Here is a 23,755-nt window from a genome sequence, read left to right on the forward strand (position 1 = left end):
AAATGCATACAATTATGTAACCCGAGCCTATCAAGATGTAGTATATTACCTGGGCACCTGGGTGGCTCAGTCCATTGGGCGGCTGCCTTCGGCTTGGGTCGTGATCCTGGGGTCTTGGGATCGAGCCCCGCATCTGACTCCCTGCTCAGCGGAGGGCCTGTTTCTCCCTCTCCATCTGCCTGCCACTCTGCCTACTTGTGCTCTCTCTCTCTCTCTCTCTGTCTGTCAAATAAATAAATAAAATCTTTAAAAAAAAAAAAAAAGATGTAGTATATTACCATCACCCTGGAAAGTTTTCTTGTGCCCTTTCTCACTCAATTCCCTCTCCCACCTTCAAAGGTTACTACTCTTCTGACTTTCTACTATAGATTAGTTTTAACTGTTCTGAAATTTTGTATAAATGCAATCATATGTACTCTTTTGTGGTACAATTCTTTTACTCAGCATAAGGTTTTTGAGATTCATTTATCTTGTTGCATATATCCTTAGTTTTTTTCTCTTTTATTGTTGAATGATACCGTGTTATATGTCACAGTTCTGTTATCTGTTTTCCCATTGGTGGGAGCCATTTCCAGTTTAGAGTTAATATTAATAAAGTTACTATGAATATTTTTGTACAACCTTTTGTAGGCATACATTTTCATTTTTCTTTGGTAAATTCCTAGGTGTGGAATTGCTGGGTCAAATAGTTTAATTTTCTGGGGCGCCTGGGTGGCACAGTGGGTTGAGCATCCAGCTCTTGATTTTGGCCCAGGTCATAATGTCAGGGTCATGGGATTGAGCCCCGTGTCGGGCTCCTTGCTCAGCAGGAGTCTGCTGGAGATTCTCTCTTTCCCCACCCCCCACCCCCCGCCCTGGCTCTCTCTCAAATAAATAAATAAATCTTTAAATAAAAGTTTAGTTTTTTAAATGCTAGTCTTTTTTCCAAAATGATTGTGCCATTTAAATGAATACTGTTATTAATAAATTAAATACACCAGCGTTGTATGAGAGATTGTGTTGTTCTACATCGTCACCAACATTGGTGGTGTCAGTCTTTTTAATATTAACTCTTCCTGTGGTGTATAGTAGAATCTCTTTGTGAATCATCCTTCATCTCGATATCAAGGTTTCACTTTCTAAACCAGAAATTTACTTGACATGAGAGGGAAACTTCTTTTTTTTTCTATTTTACTACTTTGATTTAGTTTCAGTGTCTAGAGCTGAAAAAAAGTGCTGACCATCAGTATGAGTAAGTAAGGAGGAGGAAGAAGTTTGTTCTCTTCCTCCAGCTTGAGTTCTCAAGACCTCACTAGAGGCTTCTGATGGTTCTAAGCAGTTCATTGTGGAAAGTGAAGGCTAAGTAAATAATGATGAAGTCCAGGGAACATGAGCCCATTCCCTCCCAAACAGCACTGTGGGCAGTGTGGAGTTTAGTAGTGACAAGGTGTTCTTAAATGCTGCTTTCCAGAAATATTAGCTGTTAGCTTGAACTGGTTCACGAAGTCTTGGTCATCTTCACATTGGCTATTTTCCATGTAAAAGGTAAATTTTGGCTTTATGGCATATAAAACAGTATGATTATTATTAAATTAAATATATAAGTTGTGTCAAAGACTACTAAAAGAAGATATAAACAGGCTAAACTTACAGAATCCTGTGTTCCAGTGTACCTAAACATTGATTTGATTCATCTGATCAAAATGTACTTGCATTTCTCAGGAAATCCTCAGTGGTTTGATTAGAGGCCAAAACTCTTCACACTGTAGCTGTCTCCTCTCTCCTGTGAGCCCAAACAATTACTAGCAGACTGCCTTTAAATTTTTATTAGCAGAGTTTCCATTTGAATTTTTCTTTTAGAACAGCAGTAGACTTTCTGAAATACTTTGTCCCCTTTATCAAAGTTTTAGGGCTCCTTCTCCAAAGGCAAAGTCTTCTGGATCCTAGAATCATCAGTTCTGTTTTGGAGTTTCATTTCAGTTTCTTGTTAGTTAGTTTTCTATTTCACAATCCCTTCTTAAGAAACACTTAAATTTCTCTTTTCATGAAAAATTGGTGCTCCTGCCTTGTGAACTAATTTACTGTCAGTTTTCATCTTTTTCCAGCTTAATGGTCCCAGTATCTGTTTAATCAGGTTTAGTTTTATTTTGTAACAGATTTATTTTCCATTCTTCCATTTATCTTCCATTCCATTAGGATCCTTGACATCAGGATTTTCAGAGTTCAGACTATGTCAGAGGAGTCTGAGAGACTGTCCCAGAAACAGTATGAAGTGTAAAGTCTTTTTCAGAAGGTGGAACGTTTTGTGCCTAGGGAAGGATGAACAGATACCTATCTTTAGTACTAAGTAGGTCAGTAGGAGGAGTGAAAGAAATTTCTCATGGTTTTGCGACTGAACTTTTTAGCATGTGTTTAAAGGATGTTAAGCTGGTTACAGTGCCAAAGCAACCAGGTGGAAATAAATAGCCCCAAACAACTAGCCTGATATAGGGACTGAATTAGGGATATCACTGGCTCTTCTACTCAGTTCAGTGGGATGAGGGTGGATATGAATCTTTGTCTGGGTTGAGGGTGGGGCAGTCACTGGCTGCTGGGCGTGGGGAATGCTGGAACAGACTTGCAGCCAGCTTCTTTATTTTAGTTGTGTGCTTTACTCCCACTCCCAGAGGTAACTGGTGCCTCTAATTCCCCATCCTCTTCAGGATTCTGCAAAATGGATTGACTGGGATTTTACTCCCCATTTTTCTTAGGTCTGCTAAGTCATTTAACTCCCTGTCTGCTTGCCGCCTTCCAAAATTTTGCTGTAGTTGCTTTTCTCCTGTTCTCTCTTGTAAGATTATGCTTCTTGAAAGTCCTCTTTAGGGGCACCTGGCTTCTGGCCCAGTTGGTAGAGCATGTGACTCTTGATCTCGGGGTTATAAGTTTGAGCCCCACATTGGGGGTAGAGATTATTTAAAATCAAATCAATCAAGGGACGCCTGGGTGGCTCAGTTGGTTAATCCTCTGCCTTTGGTTCAGGTCATGATCCCAGGGTCCTGGGATCGAGTCCCGCATCAGGCTCCTTGCTCAGTAGGGAGCCTGCTTCTCCCTCTGCCTGCCGTGCCCTGCCGCCCGCTTGTGCTCTCTCTCTCTCTCTCTCTCTGACAAATAAATGAATAAAATATTTTTAAAAAAATCAAATCAATCAAACAATCCCCTTTAAAGTTTGCTGATGACTTCTTAGATACATCAAAAGCAGAATACATAAAAGAAAAATTTGATTAAAAAAAAGTTGAACTTCAAGAAAATTAAAAACTGCTCTGTAAAAGACACTGTATAACAGGGTCTCCAGGAAAACAGAACCAGTAGGATAGATGGATGGATAGATGGATGAATGGATGGATGGGTGGATGGATAGAGAGATAGATTATAGGAATTGGCTTATGCCATTATGAAGGCCAGTGCCATGATCTGCTCTCTGTAAGCTGGAGAACCAGGAAAGCCAGTGGCATAATATAGTCTGAGTTCAAAGGCCCAAGAACCAAGAGTGCTAGTGTGCAAGAGCAGGAGAAGATGGATGTCCCAACTCAAGCAAAGAGCAGATTCACCCTTCTTCCACTTTTTTGTTATATTCATACCCTGAGCAGATTGGATGATGCCCACTCGAATTGGCAAAAGCCATTTTCTTTATTGTCTTTTGATAATGCTAATTTCTTCCAGAAAAACCCTCACAGACATACCCAGAAATATTGTTTTGCCAGGTATCTAGGCATCCCTTAGCCCATTTCAGTTGACACATAAAATTAACCATCACACACTGTTAAGAGAATGAAAAGACAAGCCACAGCTGGGAGAAAAATCTTTGTAAAATATTTATCAGATAAAGAACTGGTATCCAAAATATACAAAGAATTCTTAAAACTCAACAATAACAAACCAACCGAATTAAAAATGGGCAATAGATCTGAACAGACACCTCAACAAAGAAGAAATACATATGGCAAATAAGAATATGAAAGGTGCTCAACATCACATATCATTAGGGAATTGCAAATTAAAATAATGAGATACCACTATATGCATATTAGAATGGCCAAAATCCAAAACACCTACAGCACCAAATGCTGTAGAGGAACGAAGAGCAACAGGAACTCTTATTCATTGTTGGTGGAAATGAAGAATGGTACAGCAACTTTGGAAAACAATTTGGCAGTTTTTTATAAAGCTAAACATAGTCTTACCATATGACCTAGCACTTGTGCTCCTTGGTATTTACCTGTAAAGAGTTGAAAACTTACATTCACACAAAGACCTGCACATAAATATTTATAGAAGCTTTATTCATAATTGCCAAAACTTGAAAGAAGCCAAGAAGTCTTTCAGTAGGTGAATGGATCAAAAACTGGTACATACAGACAAGGAAATATTATTCAGCAATAAAAAGAAATGAGCTCTCACTCAGTAAACTATAGAATACTCATGAAAGAAATTGAGGAAGACACAAAGAAATGGAAAAACGTTCCATGCTCATGGGTTAGAAGAACAAATATTGTTAAAATGTCTATGCTACTTAGAGCAATCTACACATTCAATGCAATCCCTATCAAAATACCATCAAAGTTTTTCATAGAACTGGAACAAATAATCCTAAAATTTATATGGAACCGGAAAAGACCCCGAATAGCCAGAAGAATGTTGAAAAAGAAAAGCAAAGCTGGTGGCATCACAATTCCAGACTTCAAGCTCTATTACAAAGCTGTCATCATCAAGACAGTATGGTACTGGCACAAAAACAGACACATAGATCAATGGAACAGAATAGAGAACCCAGAAATGGACCCTCAACTCTATGGTCAACTAATCTTTGACAAAGCAGGAAAGACTGTCCAATGGAAAAAAGTCTCTTCAACAAATGGTGTTGGGAAAATTGGACAGCCACATGCAGAAGAATGAAACTGGACCTGGACCATTTCCTTACACCATACACAAAAATAGACTCAAAATGGTTGAAAGACGTAAATGTGAGACAGAAATCCATCAAAATCCTCTAGGAGAACACAGGCAGCAACCTCTGTGACCTCAGCCACAGCAACTTCTTGCTAGACATGTCTCCAAAAGCAAGGGAAGCAAAGGCAAAAATGAACTATTGGGACTTCATCAAGATAAAAAGCTTTTGCACAGCAAAGGAAACAGTCAACAAAACCAAAAGACAACTGACAGAATGGGAGAAAAAATTTGCAAATGACATATCAGATAAAGGTCTAGTATCCAAAATCTATAAAGAACTTACCAAACTCAACACCCAAAGAATAAATAATCCAATCAAGAAATGGGCAGAAGACATGAACAGACATTTATGCAAAGAAGACATCCAGATGGCCAACAGACACATGAAAAAGTGCTCAACATCACTTGGCGTCAGGGAAATACAAATTAAAACCACAAAGAGATACCACCTCACACCAGTCAGAATGGCTAAAATTAACAAGTCAGGAAATGACAGATGTTGGCGGGGATGCGGAGAAAGGGGAACCCTCCTACAGTGTTGGTGGGAATGCAAGCTGGTGCAGCCACTCTGGAAAACAGTGTGGAGGTTCCTCAAAAAGTTGAAAATAGAGCTACTATACGACCCAGCAATTGCACTACTGGGTATTTACCCCAAAGATACAAATGTAGTGATCCAAAGGGGCACCTGCACCCCGATGTTTATAGCAGCAATGTCCACAATAGCCAAACTATGGAAAGAGCCCAGATGTCCATCGACAGATGAATGGATGAAGATGTGGTGTATACACACACACACACACACACACACACACACACACACAGGAATATTATGCAGCCATCAAAAACTGAAATCTTGCCATTTGCAACAACGTGGATGGAACTAGAGGGTATTATGCTAAGCGAAATAAGTCAATCTGAAAAAGACAATTATCGTATGATCTTACTGATATGTGGAGTTTAAGAAACAAGGCAGGGGATCATAGGGGAAGAGAGAAAAAAAATGAAGACGAAACCAGAGAGGGAGACAAACCATAAGAGACTCTTACTCATAGGAAACAAACTGAGGGTTGCTGGAGGGGAGAGGGGTGGAAGGATGAGGTAAATGGGTGATGGACACTGGGGAGGGTATGTGTTGTAATGACCACTGGGTATTATATAAGACTGATGAATCACAGACCTGACCTCTTAAACCAATAATACATGGGGTGCCTGTGTGGCTCAGTCGTTAAGCATCTGCCTTCGGCTCAGGTCATGATCCTGGGGTCCTGGGATCGAGCCCCTCACGGCTTACTGCTCGGCGGGAAGCGTGCTTCTCCCTCTCACACTCTCCCTGCTTGTGTTCCCTCTCTTGCTGTCTCTCTCTCTGTCAAATAAACCAATAATACATTATAGGTTAATTAATTCAATTTAAATTAAAAATATAATAAATCGTAGATCTTTTTATAAGAAAAAGAAAAAGAAATGAGCTCTCAAGCCACAAAAGACATGGAGGAACCTTAAATGCATATTGCTAAGTGAAAGAAGCCAGTCTGAGAAAGTGACATACTATATGATTCCATGGAGACAGTAAAATGATTAGTAGTTGCTAGGAGTCAGGGCCAGGGCCTGAGTGATGGAGGATCAATAGGTGGATCACAGGGGATTTTTAGAGCAGTGAAATTATGATTCTGTGGAATACAGTAATGGTAGATATATGGCATACATTTGTCAAAACTCAGAATATACAACACAAAGAGTGACCTGGGATTTTAGTAAATAATATTATATCAATATTGGCTGGCTCATCAGCTGTAACAAATGGACCACACTAACGCAAGATGTTAATAATAGGGTGTATTGTGGAGAGGCAGGGAAGGGTGTTTGGGAGTTCTCTGTACTTCTTACTCAGTTTTTTTATGTAAACCTAATACTGCTAAAAGAAAAAGTCCATTAAGTTTTTCAAAAATCCCCTTTAAGGGGCGCCTGGGTAGCTCAGTCGTTAAGCGTCTGCCTTCACCTCAGGTCATGATCTCAGGGTCCTGGGATCGAGCCCTGCATTGGGCTTCCTGCTCAGTGGGGAGTCTGCTTCTCCCTCTCCCACTCCCCCTGCTTGTTTTCCTGCTCTCGCTCTCTCTGTCAAATAAATAAATAAAATCTTTAAAATATATATATATAAATTTTTTAAAAATCCCCTTTAACTGTTTTTAGTGGGATTTCAGGAAGGAGTAGACTAAATGTGTGTGCTCAATTGCTGTGTTACATAGGAAGTTCTAGAAATACTGGAAATACTTTTTCTTCTTAAGATTAGTATAAGTAATAAAATAAACAAGAACTTGCTTTCACACATTATCTAATAATCTAGCCTTGAATTTTATAGATAACTACTTATCATTAAGTAACTTTAAAATAAGTTTCGCTACTTTAATGATTATTTGAGCAGTTGCTCTATATAATACAATTATTAACTCATTAAAAGAATTAGCACAGAAATGATTCTGCCTTTTAGTGTGATATTTTATTGTTACTGAGTGTAATGTACCATTTTAAATCTTCCCATAACAAATGAATAGCTGTTTTTCTTCCAGAGAATATAACCAATTTTTTAACCAATAGGTATCTTAAGGATCATGGCAGCAACAATTGATATAGTGAAAAATAACATCAAAAAGAATAGATATGATAAAATAACATAGAGGACTAAGTAAAGGTTAATATGAATATTAAGCTATTTGTTTATCTTCCTCTTTCTACTTTTGCTGGGCTTTTAGGATGGAGGAATTCCTCCTGCATAAGAGTCTATCCCACTGGTAAGCTCTGTGTAGTTTCATCCTTCTTGGGTCCAGTTAAATTTCCCCAGGCCATATCTCTTTCTACTGTAATCCATCTTACATCCCACCATAAGATTATTTCTAATTTATATTACAATTTTTATTTGTGGTAAAATATGCATAACATAAAATTTACCATCTTAACTATTTTTAAGTGTATAGTTAAGTAGTATTAAGTATATTTGTGCAACAATCTCCAGAAATTTTTCATCTTGCAAAACTAAAACTCCATACCCATTAAACAACAACTCCCTATTCCCCTGTCCTCCTAACCCCTGGCAACTACCATTCTAATTTTTGTTTCTATGAGTTTGAATACTCTATACTTCATATAAGCAGACTCATACAATATTTCTCCTTTAGTGACTGGCTTGTTTCACTTAGCATAATGTCTTCAAGATTCACTCATGTTGTAGCATGTGCCAGAATTTCCTTCCTTTTTAAGGCTGCATAATATTCCATTCTTGGTATAATACCACAATTTGGTTATCCATTCCATCGGTGGACATTTAGGTGGTTTTTACCTTTTTTGTGGGGGGAGAGAGGGAGAGAGAGAGAGAGAATCTTAAGCAGGTTTTGCACCCAGCATGGAAGAACAAAACAAAAGCAAATAGCTCAAATTGCTTATGACTTACTATCTAAAGATTTTTTTCTGACTAATATGAGCTTTCTATGGGCTTAAGACTGTTCCCAGATCTTATTTTATGTTGTGGCTATTTTCTAGAATTTCTTGGCCTTTTGGCTATTGCCCTAGAACTTTGAAGGCGTATAAAACATGGATAAACTGGTGGCTAGCCTTTCAGGTAGCTAGGTGACTAATTTCAGTGGGAGGGTAGGTGACTAGATAGGTGAGTTGATAAGTATGAGATAGATGTGTTTATAACCTGTTTCAAAGCATGACACTAGCTGGGTAAGTGTGCCTCAGAGATAGAGAGGCCTCCATTGCAGTCCTGCTTTGCCCCTACCACCTTGCTTCCTTTGGACAAGAACTTCATAGTAGTTATCACAGTCCTTTATACGAGCACTTTTTATAACCTGTAATTATATTAATTGTTAAATTTCTGCCTTCCCCATCGGACAATAGGTCCAATGAAGGTAAAGACTATTTTTTTCACCACTGTATCTCCAATGTCAGTGTCTCACTGTGGCTGGCACGTAGTAAGTGCTCAATAAATGTTTACTTAAGAAACGATAGACTGACCAGAGTTGAAATGACAGTGAATGTTTGCCATACTAAATATGGCAAATTGAAATACTTGGAATCATAAAGGGTTTAGAAAAGTAGCAAGAGGGAGGGGCGCAAGTTTCAAGGCAGGCATGCTAGTATCCATGTAAACTGCTTGTCTTCCACAGGTGGTGCAGGATCTCATGACCTTGCTTCAAGGCAGCAAAAACTGTCTTCAGAAAGATGAATAATAAAAAGATCTGTACCTAGTCAGTGGCAGTTTGTCACTTTCTAGCCTACCATGAAAAACACTTCTAAGAGCTTTATCTTTTTTCCTTTTTGAAAGATACATATGTTCACTGTTAGAACACAGAAGTGTATATATGTTAATTTATTTGTTTCACTTTTTAAACTCATCTTGGCAAAAACTTTGACCAAAACAGAAAAGAGCACCCAATAAATTGCTTTCTAAGAAATTTGTTTAATGTACTTGTAAAGAAATTTAGCAAATTCCTAAAGGTGACTTTTGAAGTTTGGGTTGTCCTCAGTTAAGCATTAACAAATAACAGTCATAGGACTGAAGATCTCTTAACTCTTTTTCTACTATGACTCAGTGGATGATTTAATCAGATAATGCTACCCAGGCCCTAAAAACCAAGTTTTAGATTTTCGTAATGAACCATATTCTTTAGTTATTTTTTCTTTATTCCACATGGTGGAAATTTCAGTTCACTCTTTGGCAGTCAGATTTATTTACCTAGCAATACCTTATACCAGAATTTTCTAAGTATTTAAAAAAATATCAGTTCCTTCTTTACAATGTGCCTATGACATTCAACAAGCATGCTTTCCATTTTTTTGACATGGAAATTAAAACAAAGTGAGGTGTTTTACTATAGACCATACAATAGGTTCCTTCATTTGAGATCATTAAATTAACACACTGAAACAGCAGACCCAGCAGTTAGTCTTTCTGATGATTATCTTTCCATATGTGGTTTTCTCTGAAATTGGGCCCTAAGGAATTAAGAGAAAGTATCTCTATTCTGGAATGTAAAATTAAAATAGATTTCCAGTTATGTATGTTACACTCTGGCAGGTTTGATGACTTCTGATCTAGCTTACTTTTTTTTTTCTTTTTCCACACAGATTGATAGAACTCCATTCTCCTGATAGCAGGAACACGCTGATCCTACGCTGCAAGGATACAGCCACAGCACACTCCTGGTTCGTAGCTCTCCACACCAACATAATGGCTCTCCTCCCACAGGTACTGGCTGAACTCAATGCCATGCTTGGTGCAACCAGGACAGCAGGAGGCAGCAAGGAGGTCAAGCACATTGCCTGGCTGGCAGAACAGGTAGGTCGAGAGGCAGGGCAAGGTCTCACTGGTCACCATTCAGAGCCAAGGTGGTTCCCCCATTTCATGTATTTATAATATTTATCATGCAGTCAGGCCCTGGATATCTAGCTTGCAGATCTTTTGTTTGTTGGTTTTGTGTTTCTCCTCCCTACCATTTAGTTATTTGTTGCTAATTATCACCTCCACCAGAAGAACTGACTGTCATGATAGTCATCAACACAACATAACTAAAAAGAGATTCTTATTACCATCTCCGTCCTTAATGACAGAGAATAATTTTCATGATTTTAGAATAGGATCAGCAAACTTTTTCTGCAAAGGGCCAGATAGTGTCACAACTCCTTGACTGTGCGGTTGCAGCAAGAGAACAGTGGTAAGTATGAAAATGGAGAGGTGTGGCAGTGTTTCAATAAAACTTTATGTACAAAAACAGGTACTGGGCTGCATTTGGCCCATAGGTCATAGCTTCACAACCCCTGGTCTAGTCTACTGCCAGTTTCAGGGACAGAAAGCTTACTCTCCTGTTCTGGGAAAAGTATAAAATATGCAAAATATTTTACAAGCCATCAGCCAAATGTACAGTTGTCTTCCACCACTGAAAAATGAAAAGAGGAGAAACAAAACCTAAGTAGACATTGGTAAAAGGAAAGGAAGAACTTAATCCAAGTTAGTTTGAATCCCATTTTGACAAAAGGGAAACTTTGAGTATACATGAAATTATAGTACATCCTTTTTCTTTTGGGTCCTTCACTGTCAGCTGGGGCACCAGGAGTTGAAAAAGGAAGACTAGACTTAGGGTTCCAAGATGAGTGTTCAAGTGGTAGTTCTAGTTTCCACTGCTCTTAGATCTTTTTAAAGGTTCCTTCATCCCTTTGAATCCTAGTTCCCTCATGTGTGTCCAAGGGCGCAGGGATTGTGTCAGTATCAGCCCAGGAATATTTTGTTCTTTTGTTTTTGTTTTGTTTTAACTAGAGTTTGTGAGGTCTGGCCTCCCCCATGCCCCACCTCAGCAGAGTTCTGATTTGATAGATCTGTGGTGGGGTCTGCAGTCTTATTTGGTAACTCACCAGGAGATTGTGTGGAAACCAACACTGGACTCCACTAATCTGTATTTTCTTTTGAGCTCTGAAATTTTATAAATGTTCCAAGTAATAATTATAATAAATTAGAACACAGAATTAGCGCTATGATAATTTGTAGGAAGCACAATTAGGATAACTAAGCAGAGAAGAAACTAATGAGAATCATGGTATATAAGCACTTATGACTTTGAAAGTTTTAGTATATTAGTTATGTTTATCATTGTTTCTAAATTTTTTTTAAGTTTTTTATTTATTTATTTATTTTTTTTTTTAAAGATTTTATTTATTTATTTGAGAGAGAGAGAGAGATCACAAGTAGGCAGACAGGTAGGCAGAGGGAGAGGGAGAAGCAGGCTTCCCGCTGAGCACAGAGCCCGATGTGGGGCTCGATCCCAGGACCCCGGGATCACGACCCAAGCCAAAGGCAGACGCCCAACCATCTGAGTCACCCAGGCGTCCCAAAGTTTTTTATTTTAATTCCAGCCTAGATAACATACAGTGTTACAGTAGTTTCAGGTGTACGATATGGTGATTCAACAATTCTGTACTTTTCTCAGTGCTTATCATGGTAAGCCTACTCTTTAAACCCCATCACCTATTTCACCCATTCCCCATCCACCTCCTTTCTGATAACTATCAGTTTGTTCTCTATAGTTAAGAATCTGTTTCTTGGAAAATTAATAACTATTCTTAAACTATTCCAAAAAAGAGAAAAGTAAGGAAAACTTCCAAATTCATTCTGTGAGACCAGCATTACCCTGATACCAAAACCAGATAAAGACACCACTAAAAAAGAGAACTATAGGCCAATATCCCTGATGAGCATAGATGAAAAATTCTCAAAAAAATGCTACCAAACCAAATTCAAAAATACATTAAAAAAAATCATTCATCTCAATCAAGTGGGATTTATTCCTGGGTTACAAGTGTGCTTTTTTTTTTTTTTTTTGAAGATTTTATTTATTTATTTGACAGAGAGAGACACAGCGAGAGAGGGAACACAAGCAGGGGGAGTGGGAGAAGGAGAAGCAGGCTTCCCACGGAGCAGGGAGCCCGATGCGGGGCTCGATCCCAGGACCCTGGGATCATGACCTGAACCGAAGGCAGACGCTTAACGACTAAGTCACCCAGGCGCCCCTACAAGTGTGCTTTGATTCACAAATCAATCAGTGTGGTACATTACGTCAGTAAGAGAAAGGATGAGAACCATATGATCATTTCAATAGATGCAGAAAAAGCATTTGATAATGTATAACATCCATTCATGATAAAATCCCCGACAAAGTAGGTTTAGAGGGAACATATCTCAACATAATAAAGGCTGGATATGAAAAACCTACAGGGAACATCATACTCAATGGATGTCCACTCTTATCACTTTTATTTAACATAGTACTAGAAATCCTAGCCACAGCAATCAGACAACAAAAATAAAAGAGATCTGAATTGGTGGGGAAGAAGTAAAACTTTCACTATTTGCAGATGGCATGATACTCTATATAGAAAACCTAAAAGACTCCACCAAAAAACTGCTAGAACTCATAAGTGAATTCAGTAAAATCCACAGGATACAAAATCAGTGTGCAGAAATCTGCTGCACTTCTATACACTAAAAATGAAGCAGCAGAAAGAGAAATTAAGAAAAAAATCCCATTTACAATTGCACCCAAAATAATAAGATATCTAGGAATAAACCTAACCAAAGAGGTGAAAGACCTGTACTCAGAAAACTATAAAACACTGATGAAAGAGATTGAAGATGACAAAGAAAGACATACCATGCTCGTGGCTTGGAAAAACAAATACTATTAAAATGTCTATACTACCCAAAACAATCTACACATTTAATGCAATCCCTATCAAAATACCAACAGCATTTTTCACAGAATTAGAACAAAAGAATACTAAAATTCGTGTGGAACTGCAAAAGACTCTGGATAGCCAAAGCAATCTTGAGAAAGAAAGGGGAAGCTGGAGGTGTCACAATTCTAGACTTCAAGTTGTATTACAAAGCTGTAGTAATCAAAACAATATGGTACTGACACAAAAATAGATCAGTGGAACAGAATAGAAAATCCAGAAGTAAACCCACAATTATATGGTCAATTAATCTTCAACAAAGGAGGAAAGAATATCCAATGGGAAAAAGAATGTCTCTACAACAAATGGTGCTGGGAAAACTGGACAGCTATATGCAGAAGAATGAAACTGGACCACTTTTTTGCACCATACACAAAAATAAGTTCAAAATTGATTAAAGACCTGAATGTGAGGGACGCCTGGGTGGCTCAGTCGGTTAAGTGGCTGCCTTCGGCTTGGATATTGATCCCGGGGTCCTGGGATGGAGTCTTGCATCAGGCTCCCTGCTTAGCACTCTCTTTCTGACAAATAAATAAATAAAAATCTTTTAAAAAAAAGACCTAAATGTGAGACATGAAACCATAAAAGTCCTAAAAGAGAGCACAGGCAGTGATTTCTCTGACATCAACTGTAGTAACATCTTTCTAGATAGGTCTCCTGAGGAGAGGGAAATAAAAGCAAAAATAAATTATTGGGACTTCATCTAAATAAACTTCTGCACAGCAAAAGAAACAATCAACAAAACTAAAAGGCAGCCTGCTGAATGGGAGAAGATATTTGCAAATGACATATTCGATAAAGGGTTAGCCAAAATATATAAAGAACTTATACAGCTCAACTGCCCCCCAAAACACAAGAAACAAGTGTTGGGAGGATGTGGAGAAAAAGAAACCCTTGTGCACCGTTGGTGGGAATGCAAATTGGTGTAACCACTGTGGAAAATAGTATGTAGATTCCTCATAAAATTAAAAATAGAACTACCTTATGATCCAGCAATCACAGTACTGGGTATTTACCCAAAGAATATAAGAACACTAATTTGAAAGGTTACATGCACCCTTATGTTTATTGCAACATTATTTACAAGAGCCAAGATACGAAAGCAGCCCGAGTGTCCAATGACTGATGAATGGATAAAGAAGATGTGGTATATATACACAATAGAATATTATTCAACCATAAAAAAGAATGACATCTTGATATTTGCAACAGTATAGATGGGGCTAGACAATAAGATGCTAAGTGAAATAAGTCAGAGAAAAATACCATATGATTTCACTCATATGTAGAATTTAAGAAACAGCTTTTTCCGCCATCTTGGAGTCTGTGGAGGCCTGCTGGGAACAGGACTCCTATAACGCCAAATAATGTCTGGAAGGCTGTGGTCCAAGGCCATTTTTGCTGGCTATAAGCGGGGTCTCCGGAACCAGAGGGAGCACACAGCTCTTCTTAAAATCGAAGGTGTTTATGCTCGAGATGAAACGGAATTCTATCTAGGCAGGAGATGTGCTTATGTGTACAAAGCAAAGAACAACACAGTGACTCCTGGTGGCAAACCAAACAAAACCAGAGTAATCTGGGGAAAAGTAACTCGTGCTCATGGAAACAGTGGCATGGTTCGTGCCAAATTTCGAAGCAACCTTCCTGCTAAAGCCATTGGCCACAGAATCCGTGTGATGCTGTACCCCTCAAGGATTTAAATTTAATGAAAAGTAAATAAAGGTGTAGATTTGTTCTCTTGTAAAAAAAAAAAAAAAGAATTTAAGAAACAAACAAACAAACAAAAAAACAAACAAGCAAAGGGAAAATATAAGAGAGACAGAAACAAATCAAGAAACACACTCTTAACTATAGAGAACAAACTGATGGTTACCAGAGGGGAGATGGGTGGAGGGCTGGGTTGAATGGGTGATGGGGATTAAGGAGTGCACTTGTGATGAGCACCAGGTGATGTCTGGAATTGTTGAATGATTATATTTTACACCTGAAACTAATGTAACACTATGTTAACTAACTGGAATTAAAATAGAATCTTAAAAAAATAAATTGCACTTTTTATCCTCAGGAAAAAAAGTTTGTTTCTTGGTTTGCCTCTTTCCTTTGTTCATTTGTTTTATTTCTTAAATTCCATATATTCCACATATGAGTGAAATCATATGGTATTTGTCTTTCTCTGACTGACTTATTTCACTTAGCATTATACTTCAGTTCCATCCATGTTGCTGCAAATGGCAAGATTTCATTCTTTTTATGGCTGAATCATACTCCATTGTGTGTGTGTGTATATACCACATCTTTTTTTTTTTTTAAGATTTTATTTTTAAGTAATCTCTACACCCAACATGGGGCTCAGACTTAGAACCCTCGGAGATCAGGAGTCACATGCTCCACTGACTGAGCCAGTCAGGCGCCCCTATACCACATCTTCTGTATTCAATCATCTATCGATGGACACTTGGGCTGCTTTCACAGTTTAGCTATTGTAAAAAATGCTGCTATAAGCAAAGGGTTGCATATATCCTTTCAAATTAGTATTTTTGTATTCTTTGGGTAAATACCCTGTAGTTTGATTACTGGATTTTAGGGTAGTTCCATTTTTAATTTTTTGAGGAACCTCCATACTGTTTTCCACAGTGACTACACCAGTTTGCATTCCCACCAACAGTGTAAGAGGGTTCTTTTCTCTTCACATCCTCGTCAACACCTGTTGTTTCTTGTATTTTTTTATTGTAGCCATTCTGACAGGTGTGAGGTGATAGATCATTGTAGTTTTGATTTGCATTTTCCTGGTGATGAGTGATGTTGAGTATCTTTTTGTGTCTATTGGCGATCTGGATGTCTTCTTTGTAGAAATGTTTGTTCATGTCTTCTGTCCAGTTTTTATTTTTTTATTTAAAAAAAATTTTTTTTAAAGATTTTATTTATTTATTTGACAGAGAGAAAGATAGTGAAAGCAGGAACACAAGCAGGGGGAGTGGGAGAGGGATAAGCAGGCTTCCCGCGGAGGAGGAAGCCCGATGCGGAGCTCGATCCCAGGACCCTGGGATCATGACCTGAGCCGAAGGCAGACACTTAACGACTGAGCCACCCAGGTGCCCGTTCTGTCCAGTTTTTAATTGGATTATTTGTTTTTTGGGTGTTGAGTTGTATAAATTCATTGTTTCTAAATTTTTATATGCTGCTTGAAAAACTCAACTGAGTGGTAATTGTGCTGTGTTTTCAGCAATGTTAGAAATCTTCATGATTTTAAAAGGTAATACATTCGGGGCACCTGGGTGGCTCAGTTGTTAAGCGTCTGCCTTCGGCTCAGGTCATGATCTCAGTGTCCTGGGATCGAGCCCCGCATCGGGCTACCTGCTCCACAGGGAGCCTGCTTCTCCCTCTCCCACTCCCCCTGCTTGTGTTCCCTCTCTCGCTGTGTCTCTCTCTGTCAAATAAATAAATAAAATCTTTAAAAAAATAAAAATAAAAAATAAAAGGTAATACATTCATTCATGTGGTTCACAGGTCAGAATAAAAAGTTAATAGGTGGGGCACCTGGGTGGCTTAGTTGGTTAAGTGTGTGCCTTCAGCTCAGGTCATGATCCCAGGGTCCTGGGATTGAGCCCCACATCGGGCTCCCTGCTCAGTGGGGAGCCTGCTTCTCCCTCTGCCTGCTGCTCCCTCTGCTTGTGCTCTTTCTCTGTGTCAAATAAATAAATCTTAAAAAAAAAAAGTTAGTTGGTGAAAAATCTTACTCTCCTTTCTGTCCCCCATCCACCCAGTTCCCACTCCTTTTCCCCAGAGAGGTAATCACTTTCACTCCTTTCTAGCAAATCTTTTGAGAGTTTCTTTATGAAAATAAAAGCAAATAACCCATATTCTTCTTTTTCTCTCTTATAAAAGAAGACAGCATATTATGCATACTACTTTATACCTTCTTCTTGTTTTCATTAAACAATATATTCTGGAGATCTTTCTATATTAATGCAGAGAGAGCATTTTTTTTTTTTTTACAACTGTATGGGTTTCCATTGTGTGGCCACAATTAAATAAGCACTCCTCCCAGTTTTGCTGTTAAAATCTTTTGCCCTTATAAAGGATGGTACAGTGAATAACCTTGTAATTTGTTCTTCCACACGTGTGCTATCCAAACTCTTTGGTTTCCAAGTTCAGATAGATCAGATAACAAGGGAACCCGTATTATCTCAATATATTTGGTTCTTAAGTTTCTGGGGGTGAGTACTAAAACTTTGGGTAGTAAGGGATTTATCAAAATGTAACTGATGTAGCAGTTACTATATTTGGATATTGAGAGTTTAGAGAGTAGGAGGTATTTCTGTACCTGGAGGATAAGTCCCCAGAGGTGCTGGGTCCAAGGGTGTGTTAGTTATCTATCGCTATATGACAAATGACTCCAAAACTTAGTGGCCTTAAAATAACAAATATTTATCTCACATAGTTTCTGAAGATCAGAAATACGGCAGTGGTGTAGCTGGATGGTTCGGGCTTGGGACCCCTCGTGAAATTGCAGTCAAGCTGTGTGCCAGGGGGCAGTCGTTTGGAGGGCTTGACTGAGGTTGGGCCATCCACTTCCAGCATGATTCATTCACTGTCGGCAGGAGGCCTCAGTTTCTTGCCATGCAGACCTTGGTACAGGGCTGCCTAAGTGTCCTTAAGACATGGCTACTGGTTTTCCCCAGAGGAACTGATCTGAGAGAAAGAACAAGCTAGAAGCCTCAGTGCCTTTTATGATCTAGTCTCTTCTACTGTATTTTCATCAGCAGCAAGTTACTAAGTCCACTCTACACCAAGGGCTCCACCTCTTAAAGGGAAGAGTAGTAAAGAATTTGTGGACATATTTTTAAAGAACCACAAGGGCATGTGCATTTGTAATTTTGATAAATATTGCCAAATTGCCTTCCATCAGGGTTGAACTAATTTAGATTCCCACCAGCAATATATGAGAGTTGTTAAACTTTTAAAGTGAAATTAGTTTGGTTTATGCTACATAAAGACAAGTAGAAAGGAGAAAAACAAAGCCACCAATTCATCACAATATGTGATGGACTATATTTATGTGGTGTTTCCTCCAGTCAGTTTTGAGCTCTTGCAAGAGGGAGCACATTTTTTCCCAAATCTTTATTGCCCCCAGAGAACTTAGCCTAATGCCATGTATAAAGTAGATGCTCAGTAATTTTCTTGTGTATATCTATATGCATACAAAAAGCAAGCAAACAAATTACTAATTTTAAAATATTGTCCAAGAACACAAGCTCAGAGTTGGGAAATAATACTAAGTAAAAAAGTTTAATCTCTTTAAAAAATAGTACTACTGAACTAATTCAACGTACTATTTCTATTTTTTTTTTAAAGATTTTATTTATTTATTTATTTGTCAGAGAGAGAGAACACAAGCAGGGAGAGCGGCAGTCAGAGCAGGCAGAGGGAGAAACAGGCTCCCCCCTGAGCAAGGAGCCTGATGCAGGACTCGATCCCAGGACCCTGGGATCATGACCTGAGCCGAAGGCGGATGCTTAACTGACTGAGCCAGCCAGGTGTCCCTCAATGTACTATTTCTAAAATAATCTTGATTTTTACTTTTTTTAAATTTTTTTAAATTTTTTATTTTTTTAAGATTTTATTTATTTGCGAGAGAGAGAATGAGAGACAGAGAGCATGAGAGGGAGGAAGGTCAGAGGGAGAAGCAGACTCCGTGCTGAGCAGGGAGCCCGATGTGGGACTCGATCCCGAGACTCCAGGATCACGACCCGAGCCGAAGGCAGTTGCTTAACCAACTGAGCCACCCAGGCGCCCAATTTTTACTTTTTTGAAGTAGTTGTTTGGGTTATCCAAATCAGATGCCACTGTTGGAATAAGGTGTTCAAGCAAGACTGGATACATTTCTCAGAGGTATTATAATGAGCTTATGTATTTGATAAAGGTTGAATTCAGTAAATGCCAAAGCTTTTTCTAACTATAAGATTATTTATTCTTTGAGTATGAAAGTGGTCAAAATAATTATAGATTATATAATCTGTTCACTATAGGTAAGCATTTCTTTTGGCATGAGGTGTATTTACTGAAAATCTTCCATATAAATGAAGTTGTTTCAGTATTTTTAGGCAGTTGAATATTGATTAGAAAAGCCAAGACCTCCTCCCTCTCTCCGTATCTTTAAGAAAAGAAAAAAAAGTCAGATTGCCATTTTAACCTCTTGGGAAGATAGATTTTACATTATAGTAGTCCCCTTATGCATGGAGGATATGTTTCAAGACCCCCAGTTGATGCCTGAAACCACAGATAGTACCGAATGTTATATATACTGTTTTTTCCTCTCATACATACATGCGATAAAATTTAACTTATAAATTAGGCACAGTAAGAGATTAACAACAGTAACAACAGCTAACAATAAAATAGAACAATTATAACAATTTACTGTAATAAACATTATGTAAATGTGGTCTCTTTCTCTTTCAAATATCTTATTGTACTATATTAGTGATTTTTATGATGATGTGAGATGAAGTGAGGTGAATGGCGCAGGCAATGTGACAGCATTAGGCTACGGTTGACCTTCTGACCACACGTCAGCAGGAGGATCATCTGCTTCAGGACTATGGTTGACTGTGGGTTACTGAAATCATGAACAGCAAAACTGTGGATAAGGGAAGACTACCATATCTTCCCTTTTGAAATATTATTCATAACAATCTCAGAGACAAAGACTTAGAAATCCCTTTGGGTTTTCTGTGACCCAAAAATGTAAGAATCCAAGAGAACCTCTTTGGAACTGATATTTTCCCTCCGGGTATTATAGAGTTACCCAGAGACTAAATATAGAATCTTAGAAAACTTGGGTTCACTGATAAGAAAAGTAAAATTATTTCTACAATACGTTGCTGGAATCTCAGAGTAGGGTCATCTATTTTGTGCTTTCAGCACACGCAAGAACATGGGTCACTTCACTGGCTAGAATTCATTTCCAACTCCTGGAGTCAGTTTGTGGCTCTAACTATGAGGGGAAAGTTCTAGTAGTAGATGTTATAACACAGAACCGAACCACTCAGGCCACTTTTCAGATTATAGATACATTGTTAAGGGGCTCTGACATGTCCAAATGACCTTCAGAAGTCATTAAGGAAGAGAAAATAAGAAGTAGCTTTAAAGACAACTCTATAAGAGACAAGTGATTCATCATTTTGATTTCTCCTTGAAGCCATCAGTGATAGCTGAAGCATCTGTGTTTTTTTTTTTTTAATGATTTTACTTATTTATTTGACAGAGACACAGTGAGAGAGGGAACACAAGTAGGGGGAGTGGAAGAGGGAGAAGTAGGCTTCCCACCGAGCAGGGAGCCTGATGTGGGGCTCGATCCCAGGACCCTGGGACCATGACCTGAGTGGAAGGCAGACGCTTAACGACTAAGCCACCCAGGCGCCCCTGAAGCATCTGTGTTTTTTTGTTTTTGTTTTAGGATCTGTGTAAAAATAACGCTATTGTTAAGCGTTCCCTGTCTGTCATTTCATGGGGGGAAATGTTTTGATAAACCAGGGATTTTGTTCACCATAGTCTTTGGTTTTTGGCTTTGGATCCTTGACAATATGGATAAATATTGGTTGTTTTCCTACATTTTTAAATCCTCACAGAGGTAACTGAACTTTATGCAGGTAAATGCAATGGTACATTTGAAACAGAAACAGAAACTTCCTAAAGTTAATGGGGAACTCTAAAAACAGAGTCCTATCACTAGATAATGTCTCTCACTCAGAGAGAGCTTTTCCAGCTTACACAGACCACCTCACACCTCCCGTTGGAGAATCCCAGCCAGTGGAAAGGAACCTGATGGGATGTTTCCTGTTCTTCAAGCCTGTTAGGTTCAGGGAACAAAATGGAGACCCATGTTAGACCATCGCTGAAGGGACTTTTACAGATACATATCATTATAGTTAGCTCTGCTTTCTGGATTTTACCATTGTAACAGGCAAAACTAGATGGTGGAAGACAACAATGGAGACCTGTCCTCATGGCTGTGACTGAGAAGGATTTGCTGCTTTATGACTGTATGCCATGGACAAGGGATGCCTGGGCATCACCGTGTCATAGCTACCCTCTTGTTGCCACAAGGTAAGTCTAAAGACAAAAAAAATAAAATAGCTATCCTACTCCTAACTCTACCAAAAAATTTTAAAGTGAATTCTATTATCTTAGGTACCTAAAATAGCATTTAAGTAGCAAATATAGATGGTTGAGACAAAAACTTTTCCTTTCACAACCTCATTGATTATTTTGCAGCTCCCAGCTCAGTAAACGTTTTCTGTCATTAGCATTTTTTAAGTTGTTGAAACAGCTTCCTATAACTGTTCCCTTCAAGTCTTGCTTAGTCATGAAGATAAATAGTAGGGGTTTTTTTTCCTTTACTTTATTGACTGTGACTAGAAAACCACTGAACCTGGGGTAGCCTTTTGACTGAGTGATGAAATCACTTAAACCAGAATGTGGTACTGTGGATAAACCACACAACTCAGCCAAAATATTCTTCAATTCTCTTTCTAGTATAAGAGCACATAATTATGATGCCAGCAAATAAACATCGATTTGACCTGAAGCAACAGGAAGTTTCTAGCATGCCAGATGTGGAAAGTTGGAAGGGAAAAGAATAGAGATATATAGATTTGGGGGCCAAGATGTCTTAAGAGGTAACTAGAAACTAGTCTGAAACTAGAAAACATATTCACATTTAGCATTATTTGAGCTTAAAAAAATAATCAGGTTTTGAAATAACTCAAAAACTATACATTAAAAAAGGAGCTCCACAGAAAAGTATTTGGTAGTAAAAAAAGCTACATGATGGATCCATCTGGTATGTCCTCCAGGGAGCGGTGTGGTGGAGGTAGGAATGGTGATGGGGGTTCCTGCTTTGAGTTGGCAAAGAGTCATTTGAGGAAGAGTATTCTTTAAATTACAGGAAGACTTTCACGTTATATAGGATTTCCTTCAACTTTCCAAATTCTCTTACATATATCATTCTTTTTATAAAATATAGTTTTCACATAGCTTTTAGGAATTTCTCTGTAATTTAGAGCTCGAGCACCTAGATCACAGAATAGAAATAAAGGATTTGTTGAGCCTAAGAATTAATTAATTCCTTGAGGATATAAGCGTTCTGCAGAAAGACTGAATTTAATCATCAGTTCTCCGGTTTGGTTTGGTTTTATTCCCCCCTCTGGATTTTTTTTTAATCCCCACTAAATTATAACCTCTTTGAGGTCAAGAACTATGACTTAGTCATCTCAGCACTCCCATAATGCTTTGCATATAGTGGGCCCTCAATAAATTTTAATTGAGTTCAATTCTATTACTTAAATTATAGTTTCTCGGTCATACTTACATTGGGAGCATGACAGGAATCCTATGAAAACATGACATACCTCAGTAGTTGTAATTACAACAATTAAATTTGTATTTCCCAAAGATTTAGAGTTTATGAATATGACAAAAGAGATCTCTTAAGTTTAAATTTTATGGAAGAAGCTTATACTCTAGATATGATCATAGAATGCAAGGAGGGTAGCTTTATCCTTAGACGTTTCCTTAATTGTGTGTCACTGGAGAAATGGAGCAGAAATCTGTGACATCCCATAGATGAGCCTTTGTTCAATACTAGAAAGTAGAATCCTATAAACAAATAATTTCTGGCCATTGACTAGACGGGGCCTAGACCACCAAAGCACTTTGGTACTAAAGAAGGAAATAGGATGGTTCTGTGTCTACTATCAGTGTGGCAATAATTTGCAAATAAGGAAAAGATATAAATAAGATTTAAGAGCTGAAACTATAAAACTCTTAGGAGAAAATACAGGAGTATATCTTTGTGACCTTAGTTTAGGCAGACCTTCTTGGATAGGACACCAAAAGCACAAGCAACAAGAAAATAAATAAATAAATAGAACTTCATTAAAATTAAAAACGTTTATGCTTCAAATGTCACCATCAAGAAAGTGAAAAGACAACCCACAGAATAGGAGAAAATATTTGCAAATCATTTATCTAATTTGGGACTGGTATCTAGAAAATATAAAGAACTGTTACAACTCAATAATAAAAAAGTAAACTACCCAATTAAAAAATGGGGAAAGGATCTTAAAAAACATTTGTCTAAAGAAGATATACAAATGGCCAATAAGCACATGAAAAGATGCTCAACATAATTAGCCATGAAGGAAATGCAAATTGATGAGATACCACTTCCCACTCACAAGGATGGCTATAATTAAAAAGATAATAACAAGTGTAGACTAGGAAATGGAGAAAATGGAACCCTCCTACACTGCTGATGGGAATGTAAAATGGTGCATGTGGAAAACAGTCTGGCAGTTCCTCAAAAGGCTAAACATAGAGTCACCATACGACGTAGCAATTCCACTCCCCCTTTTAGGTTGTATACCCAAAAGAAATGAAAACTATGTCCACACAAAAACTTTTACATGAGGAACGCCTGGGTGGCTCACTGGTTAAGCATCTGACTGTT

The 23,755-nt window shown here is 38.2% G+C and overlaps 2 protein-coding genes across 2 annotated transcripts in view; both read left to right on the forward strand.

The window, feature by feature from the left end:
* Window positions 1-23,755, forward strand: part of SNTB2 (syntrophin beta 2) — a 99,026-nt gene that overhangs the window by 51,801 nt on the left and 23,470 nt on the right. The window contains exons 3-4 of the mRNA XM_032424122.1: window positions 10,087-10,297; window positions 21,209-21,351. Of these exons, the coding sequence (XP_032280013.1) occupies window positions 10,087-10,297; window positions 21,209-21,351 (354 nt within the window). The remainder of the gene's footprint in view (window positions 1-10,086; window positions 10,298-21,208; window positions 21,352-23,755) is intronic.
* LOC116644516 (60S ribosomal protein L35a-like) lies at window positions 14,449-14,999 on the forward strand. Its single transcript, XM_032424123.1, has one exon. The coding sequence runs from the start codon at window positions 14,610-14,612 to the stop codon at window positions 14,940-14,942; it is 333 nt and encodes a 110-aa protein (XP_032280014.1). The 5' UTR covers window positions 14,449-14,609; the 3' UTR covers window positions 14,943-14,999.

The sequence above is a fragment of the Phoca vitulina genome, unplaced genomic scaffold, assembly GCF_004348235.1.
Source record: "Phoca vitulina isolate PV1807 unplaced genomic scaffold, GSC_HSeal_1.0 scaffold30, whole genome shotgun sequence".
NCBI lineage: Eukaryota > Metazoa > Chordata > Mammalia > Carnivora > Phocidae > Phoca > Phoca vitulina.

Bases quoted from the DNA above. Each gene is read 5' to 3' on its own strand.
- LOC116644516 (XM_032424123.1), top strand. From the start codon at position 14,610: ATGTCTGGAAGGCTGTGGTCCAAGGCCATTTTTGCTGGCTATAAGCGG.